The sequence below is a fragment of the Sylvia atricapilla genome, chromosome 15 (assembly GCF_009819655.1).
Source record: "Sylvia atricapilla isolate bSylAtr1 chromosome 15, bSylAtr1.pri, whole genome shotgun sequence".
Taxonomy (NCBI): Eukaryota; Metazoa; Chordata; class Aves; order Passeriformes; family Sylviidae; genus Sylvia; species Sylvia atricapilla.
The window spans coordinates 5,780,875-5,801,309 of NC_089154.1; the positions used below are offsets into that span (position 1 = coordinate 5,780,875).

General features: G+C 63.5%; 2 protein-coding genes across 2 annotated transcripts in view; one reads left to right on the plus strand and one right to left on the minus strand.

The window, feature by feature from the left end:
* Window positions 1-9,580, plus strand: part of RAI1 (retinoic acid induced 1) — a 74,608-nt gene extending 65,028 nt beyond the window's left edge. Inside the window, exons 3-6 of the mRNA XM_066329830.1 lie at window positions 341-5,972; window positions 7,124-7,217; window positions 7,480-7,529; window positions 7,871-9,580. Of these exons, the coding sequence (XP_066185927.1) occupies window positions 357-5,972; window positions 7,124-7,217; window positions 7,480-7,529; window positions 7,871-7,885 (5,775 nt within the window). The 5' untranslated portion in view covers window positions 341-356 and the 3' untranslated portion in view covers window positions 7,886-9,580. The remainder of the gene's footprint in view (window positions 1-340; window positions 5,973-7,123; window positions 7,218-7,479; window positions 7,530-7,870) is intronic.
* A 324-nt stretch (window positions 9,581-9,904) lies between these two features.
* SREBF1 (sterol regulatory element binding transcription factor 1) lies at window positions 9,905-20,435 on the minus strand. The gene is made up of 19 exons (XM_066329831.1): window positions 20,165-20,435; window positions 16,481-16,870; window positions 16,166-16,335; window positions 15,952-16,092; window positions 15,656-15,874; window positions 15,455-15,569; window positions 15,163-15,374; window positions 14,534-14,738; window positions 13,852-14,036; window positions 13,504-13,765; window positions 13,229-13,395; window positions 12,977-13,145; window positions 12,792-12,900; window positions 12,610-12,719; window positions 12,386-12,518; window positions 12,059-12,221; window positions 11,636-11,821; window positions 11,447-11,558; window positions 9,905-10,940 (listed from the first exon to the last, which is right to left on the minus strand). The coding sequence occupies exons 1-19, from the start codon at window positions 20,268-20,270 to the stop codon at window positions 10,717-10,719; spliced, it is 3,378 nt and encodes a 1,125-aa protein (XP_066185928.1). The 5' UTR covers window positions 20,271-20,435; the 3' UTR covers window positions 9,905-10,716.

Sequence of the window (20,435 nt, forward strand, 5' to 3'; positions counted from 1 at the left end):
GCAGGGCAAATCAGGGCGATGCAGTTTGGGGTGATGCAAGGCAACAAGATGCAGGGAGGTGAAACAAGAGGTGAGGTTTTGGAGAGCAATGCAAGGCCATGCAGGCATTTCAAGGCACCATGGGGTGATGCCAGACAATGCAGGGCAATGTGAGGTGATGCAGCATCACGTGCTGTGTTCCAGGGCGGCTGGGAGATGATGCCCTGTGGGGCAATGCCCAGCACCTGAGGTGAGGTGAGGCAATGATGTCCCCATGGTGCAGGTGACCCTGGCCCTCTCAGTCTCCAGCCCACCGCGGTGGCGACACTTCATTTGAATTCTCGCCTCTCTCTCTTCGCAGATAACGAGCCCGCGCCATGCAGTCCTTTCGAGAAAGGTGTGGTTTCCATGGCAACCAGCAGAGCTACCAGCCGACTTCACAAGATACATCACGCCTGGAGAATTACAGGCATCAAAGTCAGGCAGGGCCGAACTGCGAGCGGCAGAGGCTGGTGGCGAAGGAGTACTACAGTCAGCAGCAGCTGCCTTACGCGGGCTATGAGAACAGCGCCGTGGAGAAATACCACCGGGGAAACAAGCAATTAGCGGGGCAGCAGCTGCAGGGCAGACCGGCCTTTTCCAATTACACCGTGCAGGAGAACAGCCCTTATCCAGCCCGGTATTCCGGGGACGAGAGCCTGCAGGCGTGGGGTGGCCAGCCACAGGCACTGCCCGGTGGCGTGGCCAAGTATGAAGACAACCTGATGAAGAAGACAGTGGCATTGGCGGGCGGGCGGCCATACCATGAGCCGGCGGCCACCTCGCTGCCCTTCCGGACTCACTTCCAGCAGCAGCCGCAGCAGCAGCAGCAGCAGCAGCAACAGCAGCAACAGCAGCAGCAGCCGCCCGCACTCCCCTACCCCAAGCTGCAGCGGCAGAAACTGCCCAACGATGTCTCCTCACCCATGCCCTTCTCACAGAGCCCTCACTTCGGGCAGCACTCCCAGTCCTTCCCTGCCTCCTCCACCTACTCCTCAGTGCCCGGGGGCAGCCAGCCTGCACACTCCTACAAGAGCTGCACGGCGCCCTCGGGGCAGCCGCCGCTGGAGCGGCCCCTGGGCAGCGCTGCCAGCCTGGCCCCTGGCCCCCGCGTGCCCAACCTGCACGGCTACCAGCCCAACCGCATTGGCTACGAGCAGCCCCCGCAGCCACCGCCACAGCCCCCGCAGCCGCCACCACCACAGCCCCCACAGCCACCGCAGCCCCCGCAGCCCCCACAGCCCATGCAAGGGCGGCATCACGCCTCAGAGACCCTCCACTACCAAAACCTGGCCAAGTATCAACATTACAACCAGCCAGGCCAGACCTACTGCCAGGGCGATGCGCCGCCCGTCCGGACGCCGGAGCAATACTACCAGACCTTCAGCCCCAGCGCCAGCCACTCACCGGCTCGCTCCGTCGGCAGGTCCCCGTCCTACAGCTCCACTCCCTCCCCTCTGATGCCCAACCTGGAGAACTTCCAATACAGCCAGCAGCCTCTGAATGCTGGTGCTTTCCCGGCTGGCATTGCTGACCACAGCCATTTCATGCCGCTGCTGAACCCTTCTCCCACTGATGGGACGAGCCCCGACACTCAATCTGGGAACTGCAAAAACTTGCAGAAGGAGAAGCTGCCTGAAAACCTGCTGTCAGACCTGAGCCTGCAGAGCCTGACGGCACTCACCTCCCAGGTGGAGAACATCTCCAACACTGTCCAGCAGCTGCTGCTCTCCAAAACGGCTGTGCCCCAGAAAAAAGGCATCAAGACCCCAGCGAGGACCCCCGAGCAGCTCAAGGGGCAGCACTGCAGTCCTGAGAGCAGCACCTACTCGGCAGAGCAGGTGGGGACCCCCCTGTCCGACCCGCTGAGCACCCCCCAGTCTGTCCATGCTGAGACACAGGACACTGACTATCTCAGTGGGTCAGAGGACCAGCTGGAGAGGAGTTTCCTGTACTGCAACCAGAACCGCAGCCCTGCCCGCGTCAACAGCAACTCCAAGGCAAAGCCTGAGTCAGTGTCCACCTGCTCTGTGACCTCCCCAGACGATATGTCCACCAAATCAGATGACTCCTTCCAGAGTATCCACGCCACCCTGCCCCTGGAGACCTTCACCAAGTATGTGAGCAATGAACGGGACTGCCCCCGACTGCTCCTCAGCGCCCTGTCCCAGGAGGAGCTGGCTTCTGAGATCATTGTCCTGCAGGATGCCATCAGTGAGAAGGCAGACAAAGCCTGGGCCAACTTGCCCATGCTGGGCAAGGAGACCACCAAGTCCCCCTTCCAGCTGGAGAACCACCGGCCCAGCCTGGACTCCATGGTGAAGGGTGCCTGGCCCAGCCAGGGTGACTCCAGCACGCTCACTGAGCCTCTCAAGCTGGACAAAGCTTCAGGGGCCAGCACGGGGAAGGACTTTAATGAGGAGGTATATGAGGGTCCCCAGGTGGAGTTCACAGCCACCGAAAGCAAGGATGTGCTGAAGGACACTGCCCCACTAGCCTTCAACTCCAAGCCCAGCATCCCAGCAGCAACGTCAAGCGCGGGAGCCACCGGCTACAGCTGCTATTCAAACACCACCGCCAACTCGGTGGCGTCTGAGAATGCCATGGAGCATTTTGAGTGGCCGGAGGAGAGCTTGGGTGAGGCCTGCCTGAGGTGGAAGGATCTCCAAGCCACCGACCTCCCCAAGGGCTTGTTCCCCAGCAAATTGGTGAGCTCCTGCAAGGAGAAAAAAAACGCCTGCGGCTTGGACCTGTGCGATGGAGAGCAGCCAGCCAAGAATGAGCCGGTCCAGGACTTTGGTCAGCAGGTGATGCAGGAGGAGGAGGAGACACTGACCTACGATGAAGCAACAAAGGCAGATAGCGAGAGGTGGCTGCAGGATACCCGGCACTGCTGCTCAGCTGGGGACTTTAGTGAGATCCCCATCATCTCCTCGCCAGATCTGAAGGAGTCAGACCTGGAGGCAGAAGAGTACTCCTCACTCTGTGAACTGGCTGGCTCAGAGCAGAAGTCAGTGACATATGATGCCTCACCATCCAAGCCCCCAGAGATGCCAGCCGTGCTGTCCTCCAGCGAGGTGCCTGTGTCTGCCGAGGAGACTGTCAGCACAGTGGAGAAGGAGAGCTCAGGTCCCACCCCACGCCTCTCTGGCCAGTCTGTCATCCTGCTGGGCCCTGCTGTGGGCACAGAGACCAAGGTGAAGAGCTGGTTCAAATCCTCCCTGCCCCACATCCAGCCTGAGGAGGAGAATGGCGGAGGGGAGACGTCCCACCTGGAGGCAGCCAATGCTGAATCCACCTCATCGGTCACGGTGAAGCAGCAACTCACACCCGAAAATGTGCTGGGGAAGATGGAGCCTGTCTCACGGGGCAAGAGCCTCCGCAACAAGAGGGTCCACTGCCGGCTGCCAGAGGGGGATGGCCCCAGCAGCACCATGCTGAGTTCATTCGATGAGCTGCCAGCTGCCAGCAGTGGGGCCGGTGCCTGCCTGGGGCCAGATGGACAGACAGAGATACCAAGCAAGAGCACCCAGAGCCAAACACCCCGGTTTCCAGCCGAGGGTCTGCCAGCACGCATGTGCACCCGCTCCTTCACCGCCCTGGCCGAGCCCCGCGCCCCTGCCCCGCTGGAGGGACTGAAGGCCCCTGCGCACCAGGAGAAGCTGGGGAAGAAGCCCGGCTGTGGCGTGAAGCAGCGGGTGGCTTTCAAAACCAGGAAGCGCAACAGCCGGCCGGCCCCAAGGGTGGTCCAAAATGCCAGTGATGGCACCCTCCTGGTGCCCAGCTTGGTGGCAGCGGAGGAGGTGGCAGAGCCGACACCACTGGAGGGAGACGCAGTGGAAACCGGGGAGAGGGACCAGCGGTCGATGATCCTCCGCTCCCGGACAAAGACACAGGAGGTTTTCTACACCAAGAGACAGAGGGGCAAGCGGGCAGCTGATGTCCGGCTGAAGAATTGCAAGGCACCCAAAAAGCTCATATCCAACAACCACCTCCCACCTGCCTTCAAGCTGCCAGCTCCAGGCAGCCCCCACAAGGAGGGCAAGGTGGGTGGCCGGATGAAGCTGCCCAAAGCAGGGCCAGGCATGGGGGGCAAGATGTCGGAGCGGCCGCTGCACTCACTGAAGAGGAAGTCCACCTTCATCTCCCCCATCCCCACCAAGAAGAGGAACCTGGTCCTGCGGAGCAACAGTGGTGGCGTGAAGGAGGAGAAGCCAGAGGGTCCCCCCAGCCTCTTCAAGAAGATGCCGGTGGCCAAGAAGGTGAAAGCCAAGCTGCCCCCCAAGAGCTCTGGCGAAGCCATCCTGAAGCCGCCCCTGCCAAAAGAGGCCCCTGATGTCTGCATCAAGATCACCTCCCGGGCGGCCTTCCAGGAGGCCACCAAGACCAAAGTGCTGCCTCCCCGCAAGGGCCGTGGCCTCAAGCTGGAGGCCATCGTCCAGAAGATCACCTCACCCAACCTGAAGAAGTTTACCTGCAAACCAGCAGCCACGGCCGTGGCAGCCACGGTAGCTGCCTATGGCTCCTCCCTGAGCCCGGCGGGGGCAGAGCGGGAGCGGGCGGTGAAGCACAGTGGGCTGGCCGTGGCCATGGGCGATGCGCGGCTGCCCAAGCTGGCGGCAGCACAGAAGGTGCCCGCAATGCCGGTGGCTGAGCCGCTCTGCCGGAACCCCAACGGCCGAGCGCCAAAGGGGAAGCTGGGCGGCGCCAAGAAGCTGCCCCATGACAGCTGCCAGGGGGAGGCTTGTGGGCCGACGCCGGGGACTCAGTCCAGCCCCAACATGGTGGCCAAGAACCTGGGGCTCCTGCCCAAGAAGAGGAACCGTAAGGGCAAAGCAGCAGCGCTGGGCATGACCAAGGCGCCCCTCAGCCCTGCGCTGCCACCACCGCTGCCCCGGGAGCGTGTAGGCGGCCCGAGTGGTGCGGAGGAGGCGCCTCGGGAGAAGAAACCAAAGACTGAGGAGAAGGAGGCGGGGAGCAGTGATGGCCCCCCTGAGGGACGCTCCGCCGCCGGCTCGGCGCGGGGACCGAAGCCGCGGGCCAACCACTCCAACTACAACGGCTACTCCAAGCGGCAGCGGAAGCGCCTGGGCCACGGCAAGGCCAAGGCGGTGCCGGCGCGCTGCAAGAGCCGCGGGAAGCGGCGGCGGCAGCCCCAACAGGCCCCGCTGCTGCACCCCGCCGAGCCCGAGATCCGCCTGAAGTACATCTCCTGCAAGCGGCTGCGGGCGGACAGCCGCGCCCCGCCCTTCGCTCCCTACGTCCGAGTGGAGAGGCGCGGAGAGTTCACCACCACCTGCACCGTCGTCAACTCGCCCGGCGACGAGGCGCGGCTGCAGCGGGGACCGGCCGGGCCGGCGCCGCGGCCGCGGGCGGCCCTGCCCGCCTCCTCCACCATGCACATGGGGCCGGTGGTGTCGAAGGCGCTGAGCGCCGCGTGCCTGGTCTGCTGCCTCTGCCGCAACCCCGCCAACTACAAGGACCTGGGGGATCTCTGCGGGCCCTACTACCCCGAGGACTGCCTGCCCAAGAAGAAATCCCGGCTGAAGGAGAAGGCGCGGGCGGAGGGGCCGGGCGAGGACTCCGCCGTGCCCGCCGCGGCCGAGCGGGCGCCCCGCGGGACTGAGGGCGGCTGCGGCGGCGGCGGGAAGGCGGCGCGGCCTGAGGGGGCCGCCGAGGCGGCCAAGCAGAGCTCGCTGCGCTCCAGCCCGCGGGGAATGTTCCGTCGGCTGCAGAGCTGCTACTGCTGTGACGAGAGGACAGAGGGCGAGGAGGCGGCCGAAAAGCCCCGGCGGCACGAATGTCACAAGGCCGAGTCCCCGCCGCAGGAGCCGGCGGGCGACACGCAGGAGCACTGGCTGCACGAGGCCTGTGCCGTATGGACCGCTGGGGTTTTCCTGGTGGCGGGGAAGCTCTATGGGCTGCAGGAGGCTGTCAAGGCGGCTGCCGACCTGGTAAGAGCTCGGCCGCACGCCCGAGGCGGCATCTTCCGCTGGCCTCCTTCAGCCAACGTCATTGCCGTGTCTGCGCCTCCGGTCGGGATGAAAATCAGTAGTTCTGCCCTGGGAGAGCAGGGCAGATGCTCAGCACCGTGAGCCCCGCTGGGTCACTACAAGATATGTGCTGCTGCGTCTCTGATAGCACCTGAACTCTCCCTTTTAGGCACAGAAATAACCTATGGTTTTGTGTATTGGGAAGGCGACTGGCCCCCCCTGGGATTGTCACATCCCCTGGCCCAGTTTTGTGTTGTACGGGGTTGCTGAGTGCAGGACAGCTGCCACAGGGAGGGAGATGAAAATGGGCACAACACAGCCTGATGCCACCGTGCTGGGCAGCAGGGGAAGGGGAACTGAAGAGAGGGGATGACCCTGCCCTGATCCTCTCCCACAGTGGTTGTAGCAAGGCCACATCGTGTGAGCAAAATAGGGAGGTTGCTGAAGAGGATGAAAAATTGTGGCTGGCCCATTCCTGGAAGTGTTCAAGGCTGGATGGGGCTTGGATCAACCTGGTCTAGTGGAAAGTATTCCTGCTGATGGGAGGGGGCTGGAATGAGATGAGGTTCTTTCAGGTCTCTTCCACACCAGTCTGGGATTCTGTGACATGGATTTTTAGTGCTGGGGAGAGTAAGGGGACGGCCTCCCATCAGAGGCAGTGCACAGGGTTTCCAGCAAGTCTCCCAGTGCCAGGTTTGGGGGCTGGCTGTATTGCCAAGCCTGTGTGCTCATTTCATGGCTGGCTGGAGGCTGCTGCCCTCACCACAGAGCCAGGTGCACTCACTGGGGACGAGGCAGACCAGGCACAGCCCAGGTCATGTCCCTTCACCTGCCCCATGGAGCATGGCTGTGTCATCCAGGGGAGTGGTATGGCAGCTTGTGCATGGCTGCAGACAGCCAAGTGACAGGCATGGTGTGGTTCACAGTGCGCTGGCACAGGAGGAAGGATGTTGCCTGGGAGAGGCAAGGAAGGGCAGGAGAGGATCAGGGACACCCGCGTTGCCCTTGCTGCTGGGGCCGTTGTGGTTCTCTTCTGTGCTGGGCTTTGACAGGGTCTCTCTGTCTCTCCACATCTCTCCTTCCCTGCTCCGAATTCCCGGGTGCCTGTACAGAAGTGCTCGAGCTGCCAGCAAGTGGGAGCCACTGTGGGCTGCTGCCAGAAGGGGTGTCCCCACACCTACCACTACGCGTGTGCCATCGACACAGGTGAGCCTGGCCACTCTCTGACCCAGCTGAACGTGGGGTCCATTGCTCCAGGGTTAGTGGTGGGCTTGTGGCTTGCCAGGATAGTGATGCTCACTCTGCTGGCAGGTGTCACAAGCTTGTCTGGCCTCAGCTGAGCCCTTCACATGAGCAGTGTGGCTGGTGGGTGGCCGTGGACGAGAGGGACACTGCATTCCCCCCGCTCGGGGGCAACTGCCTCGCAGTGCAGGGTGTCCACTGACACATCCTTGTCCTCTCCTCACAGGTTGCTTATTAACTGAAGAGAGCTTCTCTCTGAGATGTCCCAAACATAAGGTAAGCCTGGAGCCCGCTGTGCACCCCCCAATGCTCTGCAGCTCTCTCTGGAAGGAGGACCTGCCTTCAGACCCCAATTTCCTGGGGACACCCATCCTGGATGCTCAATTCTGTGGGGGCATCACATCCCTGGGGGTATTGGGTGGGTCAGCAGCTGGGTGCTGCTGGGTCTGAGGGGTCTTATCCCCTTCCCTGAGCACAGGTGAGGTGGTGAATAATGGTTTAACCTCACCTCAAAGCTCTGCCTGGTTATTGGCGAGGGGGGAGCGATGAGGACAACCCAAGACCACCCCTCCACTTCCACCGGGATCCCCCGGCTTACACCTCCGTTCTTCCCGCAGAGGCAGCCGGTGTAGCGCCCGCGGGGACCCGCCCCGTCGCCAGCGAGGGACCGGCAGAAGAGGCAGCGCCTGGAGCAGAGCGGGGCCGTACCGGGGACGCCCCACTGCCCGTGAGCGCCCCGGGACCCCCCGAGCCCACTCCGGGCGGGCGGAGCCAGCGCCGGGCTTTCCCTCCCGCCGGGTCTCGGTAAAACCCGGTCTGGATACGCGGGGGACGGATCGGGATCCCCCACCCGCGATGGCTGCACAGAGGGGCGGGGGGTGTCCGTGTACAAGGGGGGGTCCCGGCGATGTTGTCTTACTGTGGAGCCGCCGGACCCTCCGTGGGTCCCGGCTCTCAATATCACACTGATCTGATCTGAGATGTTGCCTTCAGCAAACCTCATGGTGTCTGTATATAGTTCAACGAAGAAGAGGATTAAAAAAAAAAAAAAAAAAAAAAAAAAAAACTCACAAAAACACCCAAAAAACACACGATAAAAATCAAAAAAAAAAAAAAAAAACAGGCAAACAACGGCCTGCTGTTTGAAACACCACTCTGCTTTTTCCGTTTTGTTCTTCCATCTCCTGTTTGTTCCCACCCACACCCAGGGTTCTGGGGGGCTTGGGGTGCTTGGCCAGGCTGGTAGGCACCCACTGGGCTGCCCCAGCCTCGCTCCCGAACCCCAAACCCTGACTCATTGCACCCACCACCCTCACACTCCATGCGGCGCTGGCACTTCTGGGCTGGGGACACCTGGTCCTGCTGTCCAGGACCCAAACCCCACCCTCCTGCCTGGGCTTGGCCTCACCAGCACCCCTTCTGTGGCTCCTCTTGTGGGGGCTTTGCTCCCTTTGCTTGTGCTGAACCCCACAGCTCTGTGTGCTGAACTGGAGGAGGAGGAGGAGGCATTTGCTTCCTCCCCTCCACATGGGCCTGGCTCACCCTTCACTGCCCTGGGTTTGCTCAGCTGCCTTGGCTTTTGCTTCCTGGCCACCTCAGTGGAGCTGGGGGACTGCCCAACAATTTGGCGACCCCTGCCCATGTCCCCAGGCTCCACAGCCCATCTTTGTGTCACCCACACCCTGACACAGGTAGCAACCAGCCCAGGGTGAACCAACCCCAAATTTCATCCTAAAAACAGCCACTGGCTGCCCCCAACCTCTGCAGCATCCTGTAAAGGGGGGCACACTGCTGGTCCTATCCATGTCCCCCACAGAGCCAGTGCCCCATGTCCCCAGCACCTCTAGTGTCCTCTCCATCCCACCCACCCCAAGGTTTGCTGGCCACACAATGTCTGTTGTTTCAGCAGCTGCCTCGGACACAGGAGTGAAAAACAAAAAAGAGGAGGTGAGAAAAAATTTTTAAAAAGGGAGAAATAATAATAAAAATAATAATTAATTTAAAGAAAAAAAAATCCCTGTGTCCTTGGCAGTGTTGCCTGAAATCTGGCTATTTTTAGTGACATCTTGTACATATGACTGTAAAATGGTAAACCGTGTGTATTATATATTGCCTCATTATATAGTGTATATATATGTATACATATACATATATATAATATATATGAAGACTGTAAATGTTAAGACTAGTGTTCTTATTAGTATATTGCTTCACACTGAAGATTGTGTGTAACAAGCTGTTTCTAAAAGATGTTTATTTTCCTTAAGAGTAAAAAAACAGGTCATTGCATTCAGAGCGTCAATAAAGATACAACGATTGTTTTGGAAGTACGTGGCGCCCTGCTCGTGGCCTCTCTTTATCCTTGGGGGGCTGCTGGGGTCCCCTCCAGGCTGTGACAGCCCCTGGCTGGTCCTTTGTCCCCAGGGGTCTCGCTGAAGGGGTTGTGGTATGGGGACAGGAGGACAGCAGCCCCGGGCACATCATGGGGTTAAGACGGGGTGTCTGGGGTTCCTCAGCACCCAGTGTCCCCATCCCTGCCACCCTTGTCCCCCCTCCCGTGCAGCCCTGTGGTGACAAGGTGTCCAAAGCTGTGGGGGGCCCCTTGCCCTCCAGTATTGGTGTCAGTCCCCCTCCAGTCCAGTACACAGCAGTATAAATAATCAGCTTTAATTGTCTGTACAAAACTCTCCAACTATGAAAATACCATTTAAAAAGGGAAAAGGGGGGTGGGGGAAGGCGAGGGGAGGGGTCTATGTACAAAGAGGGGGTGAAGCGAGGACACAGGGGCACCCACCAGCCCCCCAGGAGCCCCATGCCACCCTGCCATCCCTTCTCCCAAAGCCTGTCCATGCTCCGGGGTGGTGGCAGCTCTTAATGGGGGAAAATCAGTGCTGGGGAGGAGGGGATAGGGTGGGGGTCCCCTCTTGCCTACCATGGGCATGGCTGGGGAGGGGGCACTTCCCCGCTGCCATGGGGCCACACCTCCAAAACCCAGGCCCCAAACCCAAGGGGTCCTGCAGCAATGGGACCCACGGGGCACCGGGCAGAGACCCCAGGAGGGGCCCTCACCGTGTGCACTGAGGGGTACAGGTGACACCGCGGGGGATGCAGGTGGCACTGGCGGGGGGTCGGGTGGCACCGGGGGTCGCTGCCGCGCGTGCCGGTGCCCTGCAATACTGCAGCAGTGTCACTAGAGGTCCCCACGCCCCGTGCCCCACGCGGGCTGGGGACACGGACACGGCCGTGGTGCGGGGGGAGCCCACCCAGGGTACCCCACGTGTGGCCGCCCCACGCTGGGACCTCCACTCCGCACCCACGTCAGGTATCACCCACCTCACCCACCCCTTCACCTCCAAAACCGCTCCCTAACATCATCCTGCGGGGAAACTGAGGCACGGCCTCCCCGCCGCCCCACATTCCGCACCCTCGGGGGGTGGCAAGGGGCTGGCGGCCCCTTCCCCACCTATCCCGACGTGACGGTGGTGCCGCTGCCCAGCTTGATGATCATCTGCTGGCAGTCGTGCAGCGTCCGGCGGTCACCCAGCTTGTCCAGCGTGCGGGCAGCCTCGGCCAACATCCCCACACGCTGGCCCGGGCCCGCCAGGAAGCTGGGAGGGAGGTAGCAGCAGGCCAGCAGCAGCGCCTCGGCGTGTTCCCGTGGGGTGGGGTGGCTTTCCGGCTCGCCAGCTGCAGGGGACAGAGCCAAGGTCAGCACCAAGGGCACCCGTGGAAGTCACTGAATAAATCTTGGGGGGATCGGCACGAGGATGGGGTTATTCGCCCACTCTGGAGCTGGTGGCACCACCAAGGGGTGGGAGCTCACGTGTCCCAGCTCTTGGAGTGCTGCAGGTGGGAAAGGGGTGTCCCACCCTATGTCTCACCCCATATCCCATCATCCAAGGTTGGTGGGTGCAGAAGGGGTTTGCCACTCTGTGTCCCACCACCCAAGACTTGTGGCGGCTGCTGTAGGTGTGCAGCAGGGTGCCCCACCTCATTTCCCATCCTCCAAGGTGGTGACAAAGGTGGCCGAATGGTGGCCCATGCCATGTCCCACCACTCAACATCCTGCGGAACTGTGAGAGCAGAGCGGTATGTCCCACCCCTGTCCCACCACGTATCCCACCACTCAAGGCTGCTGGGGTGCTGCAGGTGAGGATTGAGGTGTCCCACCCCATCTCCCACCCCGTGCCCACCTGTTTTGCTGCCCTGCACTCCTCTCCTCCGCAGGCTGCGGTCCAGCAGCTGGTGAGTGCGCGTGGGGCTGGCCCGGGCCATCAGCCTGGCAGTGGCTTCGTGCAGGAACACCTGGATTGAGGGGACAGTGAGCACAGCCAGCTGCAGGGCACCAGGGGACCCAGCAGGTGACAGGTCTGGGGGCTCACCCGGCGCATGGCAGGGCGCAGGGTCTGTGCCAGGCGCCGCAGGCTGCTGAGGTCCTGCTGGAAGCCGCGGAGCTCCAGGGCGGAGGCCTGGTAGAGGCAGCTGCGCTGCTGGCTGGCCCCCATCTGCTGCTGCCACAGGTTGGTGCGGGTGACCAGGAGCAGGTCACAGAGCAGGAGCTGCACTGCCTGCAGGGACAAGGGGGTCGGGGTGAGCAGGGGGTCGGACAGACAGACGGGGCGCAGAGGAGGTTGCTGCGGGCAGGCGCTGCTGCGCGGGACCCCCGCCGGGCTGCATGGCAGGGGCATTGCACTCCCAGTCTGACACATGCAATGCAACTACAATGCACCCCCGCGAGGGTCGGGGGCACCTCCCGCCAGGGCTGGGGGCTCGCGACCACCTCGTCCCTCCCCAGCCCAGCTCACCTTGTCGATGGTGCCCTTGGGGGGGCTGCCCAGCTCCAGGCTCTCCCGCAGGCAGCTGCTGGCCTTCTCACAGTGGCTCAGGGTGGCCTGGCTCCCATCCTGTTTGCTCAGCAAGGCACGGACAGCTCGGAAAGAGTGCAGGGCAGCACGGGGAAGGGGCTTCCTGCAAGATGGGAGGATATGCTGACCCCTCACTGTGCACAGCTGCGCCCTTCCTTAACATACACCAGGCGCTCCAAGTGTGTTCAGGGAGACTGGGCCAGTCCAAGGCAGAGGGGAGACATGCAGTGAGGTGCCACCCCTGTCCCTGATGTCCCCAGCACTCACTCAGAGTTCTGAAGTGCCCGGGGCATGGTCTCCACCAGTGGGTAGAGGCGCTCAGCCCCCTCCTCATCTCCCTGCAGCCAGTGGATAACGATGCCAATGAAGGATGCCCACCACTTGGACACGGGGTCGGTACCTGCGGGGTGGGAGGGACACAGGAGCAGGGTGTTTCCCCTCCCATGGCCCCCCACAAGAAGTAATCCCAATGGGAGACACACCAGCCTCACCTGTGACAGCTGCCAAGCCAGAGGTGATGGAGGGTGTGGGGCCAGGTGTGCCACTGACATCCGAGCAGCCGTTGAGCAGCTGGAGGTACTCAAGGGCATCAGAGAACCGCCTGTGGAAAGGGGCTGTGAGGGGGCTGGCCCCACACCAGGCAGGGCGAGAAGGTGCCCGCCCCAATACTCACCCCTCTCCCTGGGCAGTGGGACGGCCAGGCTCCGGCATGGCCACGCAGCATAGCGCCTTCTCCAGGAGATGCTCACGGAAGAGCTGGGTCACCTGTGCCAGCGGGTCCACTGGAGCACAGAGATGGGGTCAGCAGGTACACCACACCCCAAAACGGGGGTGCAGGGTTTGGGAGCTTGGAGTCACCTGGGTTGCCGGCGGAGCTGTAGATGGTTTCCCTGGGGACACCCTTGACCGCCCAGTCCCCGTCAACAAAGAAGCGGTGGCCCAAGGGGTGGCAGAGCCACTGCATGGCGGGGGGCACGGCCCCACCGTGGGACAGGGCCACGCGCCGGGCGCTGCAGAGGAAGGGGCGCTGCAGGGAGAGCAGGGGGTCAGGAAGGACCTGAGACCCAGGTCCCAGGGGACACAAGGGACAGCCCAGTGCCCCACACTCACCGCCAGGAAGTGGAAGCAGCGGTGCAGGCTGGCCTTGATCCGCAGGGCAGCCGCCACGTAGATCTCAGCCAGCGCTGCCACGGAGATGGCGTCACCGGCACACTCAGCCAGGTTGACAGCACTCAGTGCCAGGTTGATGGCCAGCAGATGTCCCCCAGCCTGCTTCCCTATAGGAATGGGGACAGGAGGGTCAGGCATGGGGCCAGTCAGGAGGTTGTGGGGACATGCAGGGCTCAGGGGTCCTGTCCCTTAGCCCCCATGGCTTGGGGCCGTACCGGTGAGGTGGAGCTGGTGCAGGCGGTGATAAGCCATGGCAGCATCGCGGGCACTCTGGCGGACGTGGGCAGGGGGCGGGGGGTCCGGGCGCAGCCCCCCAGCACGGGCAGCCAGCCAGCGACCCACCCAGAGGCGCTGGAGCAGGTGGCGCAGGAGCGTCCAGAGCAGGCTGCAGGCCAGGTCCCCGTGGGAGGCCGGCAGCGGCCGCCCCAGCGCCCCGAGCGCCGTCCGCAGGTGCTGGGCCCCCTGCGCGAAGTCTCCCTGCGCCCGGAGAGAGGGGGTCAGTGTGGACAGGGTAAGGGGACGGGGCAGGTGGGGCAGGGGACACCGTGCACGGTGGGACATACCCGGTCGAGGTCGAGGTCGGCCTGCCGGCGGTGCCGCCAGAAGAGGATGGAGGGCTCGGAGTGGGGGCGAGTGACAGGCTCCCCGCAGACGAAGAGCCGCACCACCGCACCCAGCACCAGCGCCACGTTCAGTGCCCAGAATGCCAGTGTGGGCCACAGCCACTGCATCCATCCCCACGGGTCCTCTGTGCAAGGATGGGGTCAGCAACACCCCACCAATGCTGCCCTGTGCCCACCCCAGGGTCTCCAACCAGTGGCCTTCATGCCACGTCCAGGAAAGAGCCTCCTCCCAATAATGTCCACCTCAAGAGATTCCACCCCATGGTCTCTGCCTCACACACATCCATTCTGGTGGCCTTCACCCTGTGCCCATCCCAGCAGCATTCACCCAATGGTCCCTGCCCCATGTTCACCCCAATTGTCTCCCATCTCAGACCTATCACAAGACCCCCTCCTGATGGCCTTCACCCCACGTCTACCATGATCACCACCACTGTGATGGTCACCACTCTGACGCCCCTATCCCAAAAGTCTCATGCCAACCCCAACAGCCTCAAGCCAGGTAGCTCCTACCATACACCCACCCCAACATCCTGCACCTTGATGGTCTTCATCTCAACAGCTTCTAGCCCACGTGCACCCTGATAGCCTCCATCCCAATGTCCCCCACACCAGAGCTTACCCAAAGAGCCAGATGCAGCCATGATGCTCCTGCCAGGACCAGCAGTGTCCTGGCTCCCCAGAGGGGCTGGGGAGGCAGAACCCTGGAGGAGGGAGGCCAGGGGGTTGAAGGAGAGGCAGAGGAAGACAAAGGTGCAGAGGGCCATGCGGGAGCGGTCCAGCATTCCCTGGCTGCTGGGCGAGGGCGGCGGGTGCTCCTGCTTCACCTGCACAGACAGAGCTGCTGTGAGCCTGGGACACGGGCATGGACGTGGGTGGTGGGATACAGGGCATGGGATATAGGGCACAGCATCCAGAGCATGGGGTACAGGGCATGGAATATAGGGTGTGATGATGGGGGACAGGCCTGGGATATAGGGCATGGGGTACAGGGCATGGTGATGAGGCATAGGATGCAATACAGGGGCACAGATTTCAGGGTATAGGCATGGGGCACAGAGCACATTTTAGGGCAGAACAAAACTGCCTCCACACCAAGCCCCAAATCATGTGAGGAGCAGCCTCAGAGAACAAGACCAGGGCTCTCAGCTCTTTCCCCATCTGGTACACTCTGCCTTTGGCACCTCCTACATGAGGCAGCAGATCCCCTGTCTCACTCAGGGCAGAGATCCCTCCTCAGCCCTCCCTCACCTTGCCATGGGCACAGAGGGGGCTCTCAGGCTCTGAGTCACTGCTGCTGTTGCTGCTGCCACCGCTGAGCGAGAGTGGGCTGCTGTGGGATGGGGAGCCCACATCTGAGGGCGGTGGTGTCAGCATCTCCATCACCTCCGCCTTCACCACCTCCATGGGGGTCTCTGCCTTGGCCCCCCGGCTGCAGTGGGTCCCCAGGTCCTTTGCAGGCTCTGCAGGAAGCAGACTAAGCTGATGGCTGCTGGGAGCATGGAGCTGAGGCCCCCATCCCAAGAGCTGCCCTTCCACTCACGGTTCTTCTGCATGGCCATCTTCAGGGCAAGGTTCTCCTGCTTCAGCTTCTGGTTGCTCTGCTGCAGGAAGCGGATGTACTCGATGGCCTTCCTCAGGATCGCCGACTTGTTGAGCTGCCAGCGGGCAGGGACAGTTCAACCCAACTGCAGGGCAAAGCCCCGCCACTGCCAAGCCCTGCCCCACCACCCCCTGCTCCCACCTTGGCCTCGGTGCCCACCACCAGGTCCTTGAGCTCCACGATCTTGTCGTTGATGGAGGAGCGGTAGCGCTTCTCGATGGCGTTGTGGGCCGTGCGCTTCTCGCCGCGGCTCTGCACCAGCGCCGGCTTCCCGCTGGGCGCCAGCCGGTTGATGGGCAGCTTCTCCGCATCCACCACCAGCGGCACCGTGGCCAGGATGGTCCCTCCGCTCACCAGCGCCTGCAGGGGTGCAGGGTGGGGTCAGTGATGGTCCTGAAGCCTCTCCCCACCGTGCAGCTCCAGGAGGTGGCACCTACCGGCACCTGGAGCGGGGTGGCAGAGCTGCTGGCACTGGTGGCCAGGGAGGCGATGGTGGAAGTCTTGGCGCTGCTGGCGTCTGTCTTGACAGCCGTCAGCAGCAGAGAGTCAGCCTTGATGAAATGGGGCTGCAGGAGAACCTGAGGGGCAGTGGGGGGTCAGAGTGGGGCTGTGGGGGTCATGGGGACCCCCCGTCCTTGGCCCTGGGCTTACCGGCACTGACTGGATCTGTGGTGACACAGACGGGGTGGTGGGGGCGGCGGGGCCCAGGAGCTGCTGGGGTGCCACGTTCTGCACGGGGCCAGGCAATGTCACGGGCTGGCTGGGTTGTGGGGCGGGCACGGGACTGGGCAGGCTCTGCCCCGCACTCCCAGGCTGCACAGCTGGGCACAGAGCAGAGGACAGTGTTAAGAGAGCCCCTGGCACCAGCCCACCTCACACAGCCCCATCCTGCAGAGACACATCCCCCCTGCGGCAAGACCTTCACCCCGGGAGCCCCGATCCCCCCCTGCAGCCCCAAATCCTCACCGGAGAAGCCGTGCTGATTCTGGTAGCCCACCAAAGGCTGGGGAGTGAATGGGCTGGGGGACGCAGGGACGAAGCTGGGGGCCAGCATGACGCCGGCCTGGGGCTGGGGCTGGCTGCTGGGCACCACGGATGGCTCCTCCTTGACACCCAGGGATGGCGCCGGCAGGAGCGGGGCCGGGGGCGGCGGGGTGAAGGTGGCCATCCCGGGGGCCCCCGTGTAAGCGCTGCCGGTGGGGGCGGCGGGGGGCGGCTTGCTGGGACCCAGGAAGGTGTTGAGGGTGCTCGGCGTGGAGGGGAGCCCCGAGGACACGGCGCTGTCCGGGGCACTGAACGGTGAGTCGAACAACCCCGAGAAGTCATTGTCCGGCGTGTTGATCAGCTGCAGCATGTCTGTAAAACACACCCCCCGTGCCGTCAGCTGCTGCCCCGCACCTCCCAAGGTGGGTGGGCCTGGGCTGGCCCCGTGCTGCCCTCCCCACGATGTAGCATTTAGGGGGCAGATCCCCACAATCCAGGGGCAAAATTCCCTGAGAGCCCATGAGTCTGCTGTGCTCTATTCCTCTCAGCCTCCCACCCATCCTGACATTTGGGAAACTGAGGCATGGCGCTCAAAACGGGGGTGTCAGGGCTTGGCCAACAGCAGTCAGCGTTTTTCAGCCTGGTCTGGGAGTGGCAGGGCACATCTCAGCATGTCTCTGTTATTGAGGGGGGCTTGTGCCAGCTCATTCATTCATTTATTCTGTACCGGGAACCCTGACAAGCCCCAAATCACCCCCTGTATCAAGGAGAGGGGTGCTTAGACTGGGACAGCAGGGTGGCACCCCTGGGATGTGCCAGACCCCAGGGCCAGGTGTTTTGCCCTCAGGAGGGCAGCTGGGCAAGCACAGAGCTAAAACAGCCTGAGTGGGAGTCTGTCCCACTCAATGGGACCTGGGGTGCCCTCACAGACACATTGGAGTCTCTGTGACACCTCCATGAGGTGTCCTGGGATGCTCCCACCATGCTGCCCCCATCCCGCCGGGGGCACACAGACGCCAGGATACCCCACACTCCGGTACCCCCAGGCTCCCCCCCCCTGCACCCACAGCCCCCGGGATACCCCCAGGGCACCCCCCAAGCACACAGCCCCCGGGGATGTCCCCACCGAGCCACAAAACCCCCGGACACCGCCCTCCCCATGGGGTGCAGCACTCCGAGAGGGACCACGACGGTGACCCCGCCAGACGAGGGAGAGGCGGCTGGCGAGGCGGGAGTACCTTCAAGGGTGCACTCCATGCAGGTGGGAGCGGGGGGATCCCCAGGAGGAGGCTGCAGCCCCCGCTCAGCCCCGTGCCCGGCAGAGAAGAGGCCCCGGGATATTTTAAAGCCATGTTCTCGCCTCCTCCCCGGCGCCCTCCCCGCGCTGCCCGCGCCAGGGCTGGAGCGCGGCCGGCGATGGGGTGATGCGACTCCGCCAATCGCCGCCTGCGCGCCCGCCGGCCGCCCCCGGACAGCCCCCGGCGCCCAAGGTGAGCCCGGCACCGGGTTACTGGCGGGCATCCGCCGCAAGCCGCCTGCGGTTACTCGGGGTCACGCTCCGTTAACCCCTTTACCCGGCCCCATCGCCCCTCCAGCCCGGTGTGACCCCTCCTCACTCATTGCCCACGAGTAACCCCGCAACGATCGGCGTCTGCACACAGCACTATTACATCCCAAAAACCCCATCCAGCCCTCGGCATGCTGCCCTGTGCAGGTGGGTGTCCTTCCGGGGGCCTCCCAGCCTCTCCTTCCACTCAAGAGACCCCCACCCCCTCCCCAGGCTCCAGCGTGGTCCAGAGCAAAGTCTAAGGTTGCAGAGAGGGGATGCTCCCTCCTGTCTCCCCCGCTGCTTCCTGTTGCCCAACCTGGGGGTCCCACGGCTATCCCACCCTCCTGGTACCTTCTAGGTGTTTCTGTCCTGTGGCACCTGCTGCCACCCATGCCACCAGCAGGACAGGGGCACCCACCAGTGCCACCTGAACCCCCACCGTGGGAACCTGTGAGGCAGAGTCACTCATCTGTGGGTCCTGGAAGGTCCCAGCAGGCTCAGAGCATCCCTGAGCACACATGCCACATTATCTGGGCACACATGCCACATTACCTAGGGGTTGGTACAGGAATGAGGGACAAGCCGTGACCAACTGGGGACGGGTGACAAACCCACTTTGGGGAACTGTGGGGTACGAGTTGGCCCAGCTGGCTGTGATACAAAGGAGCATGGCAAAACCCCACAGTGGGAAAACCTCATCCCATACGGCACCACTCAGCCCCTGGCACAGCTCCTGTTTCCCTGCCCACGCCAAAACCTTGCCAAGAAAAGCAGGTGGCACCTGGATCTACTTTGATCCATCCCGACTGCCACTGGGACCAACCTGCAGACCTGGGATGCCATCTCCACCCCAGGTCTCGGAGGAGAGACCACCACGGACCACACAGTGGGGCAGGTGTTGGAAGGTTCAAGTCCTGTGCCCGCCTTGCCACGTGTTCCACCGGCTGTGCTGGATGCCATGGATCCACAGAGCTGGCAGAGCACGTGGCAAGGCGGGTGCGGGGCTTGCCAAGAGCTGGGATCCCCAGTTGTTAGAGATCCTCAGTTTTATGGGATCCTCGATTTTCTGATATAGCCTTGGAGACACTGACCACGGCACATGTGGTGCTATGGTGGTGGGAAGTGGGTCCCCTTGAGGAATGTGTCCCTTTGGGAAGTGGGTTCCCTCAGAAAATGGAGCATCCCCATTTCACGGAGCCCAGACCGGCGGGGAGGTGGGTGTTGGCGGGTGCGAGCCCCGGGGCTGGAGCAGAGCCGGCACATCTCACCACATCCCGGTTGGATGGGTTGGGAGAACCCAGGCGCCCTGGAGGAACGACCGAGAGTAACCCCGCCGGTGACGTCATGGAGGGGGCGGGGCTACCGGCGACACGATGCTGTGACTGGGAACGGGGGGGGAATCGTCGGGGCTGTCCCGGCGGCGGCACCTCCAGCCCGGGGGTCCCGGTGTCCTGTGTGTCCCCTCTCCCGAGCCCCCCGCTGTGGATCGGTCCCCGGTAACGGAGCCAGCGCGGTTCTGCACCGACTCCGCGCTCCAGCAGCTCGGTGTCCCCCCTCCCCACGCCGGGCCCGGCACCGAGCCCGCACCGGCGGCCATGCACCGAGTCCTGGTTATGCACCGATGCCGCTCCCCGGGCCAAATGCCGCTACCAAGTTCCCCGACCGTGCAGCCAACCTGGAACCCCAGGCCACGGCCATGCACCGAGCGCGCACCACGGCCATTCACCGAGCCCCGGTTATAGCCCCAGCCCGGTACCGACGACCCACCGAGACCTGGTTACATCCCCAGCCCGGTCCTGACCTTGCACTGAGCCTGGTTACACCCCCAGCCCGGTCCCGGTTGTGCCCCAAGCCCCGCTCATACCCCCAGACATGTCCCGACCATGCTCCAAGAGCCGGTACCGCACCGTGCCCAGCCCCCGGCGGTGCATCGAGCCTGGTTTTCCCCCAGCCCGGTCCCAACCGTGCCACAGCCCGGTCCCGGTCATGTACCGAGCCCCAGGGCTGCACGGAGCCCAGAGCCCCGGGGTGCACCGAGCCCCGGTTATACCCCCGCTCCGGCGCCGGTCATGCCCCAAGCCCCGGCCATGCCCCGTCCCGTCCCCGCCGGGACGCACCGTCGATGTCGCTGAGCAGGGCCGTGTCGATGTCGCTGGCCCCGGAGAGGCCGAGGGACGGTGTCAGCCCCTCCAGGGCCGCATCGTCGAAGGCGAGAGCGCTCATCCCTGCGGCTCCGGTGGCTCCCGTGGCTCTCGGTGGCTCCGGCGGCTCGGGCGGCTCTAGGGGTGGCGGGGCCGCCCGCCCGCCATGGCCGCGCTGGCCCCGGCACAGGCACACGGGGACGAGCCGCCAAGTTGCTCCCGCGAACCGTGCCCGGAGCTGCCACCG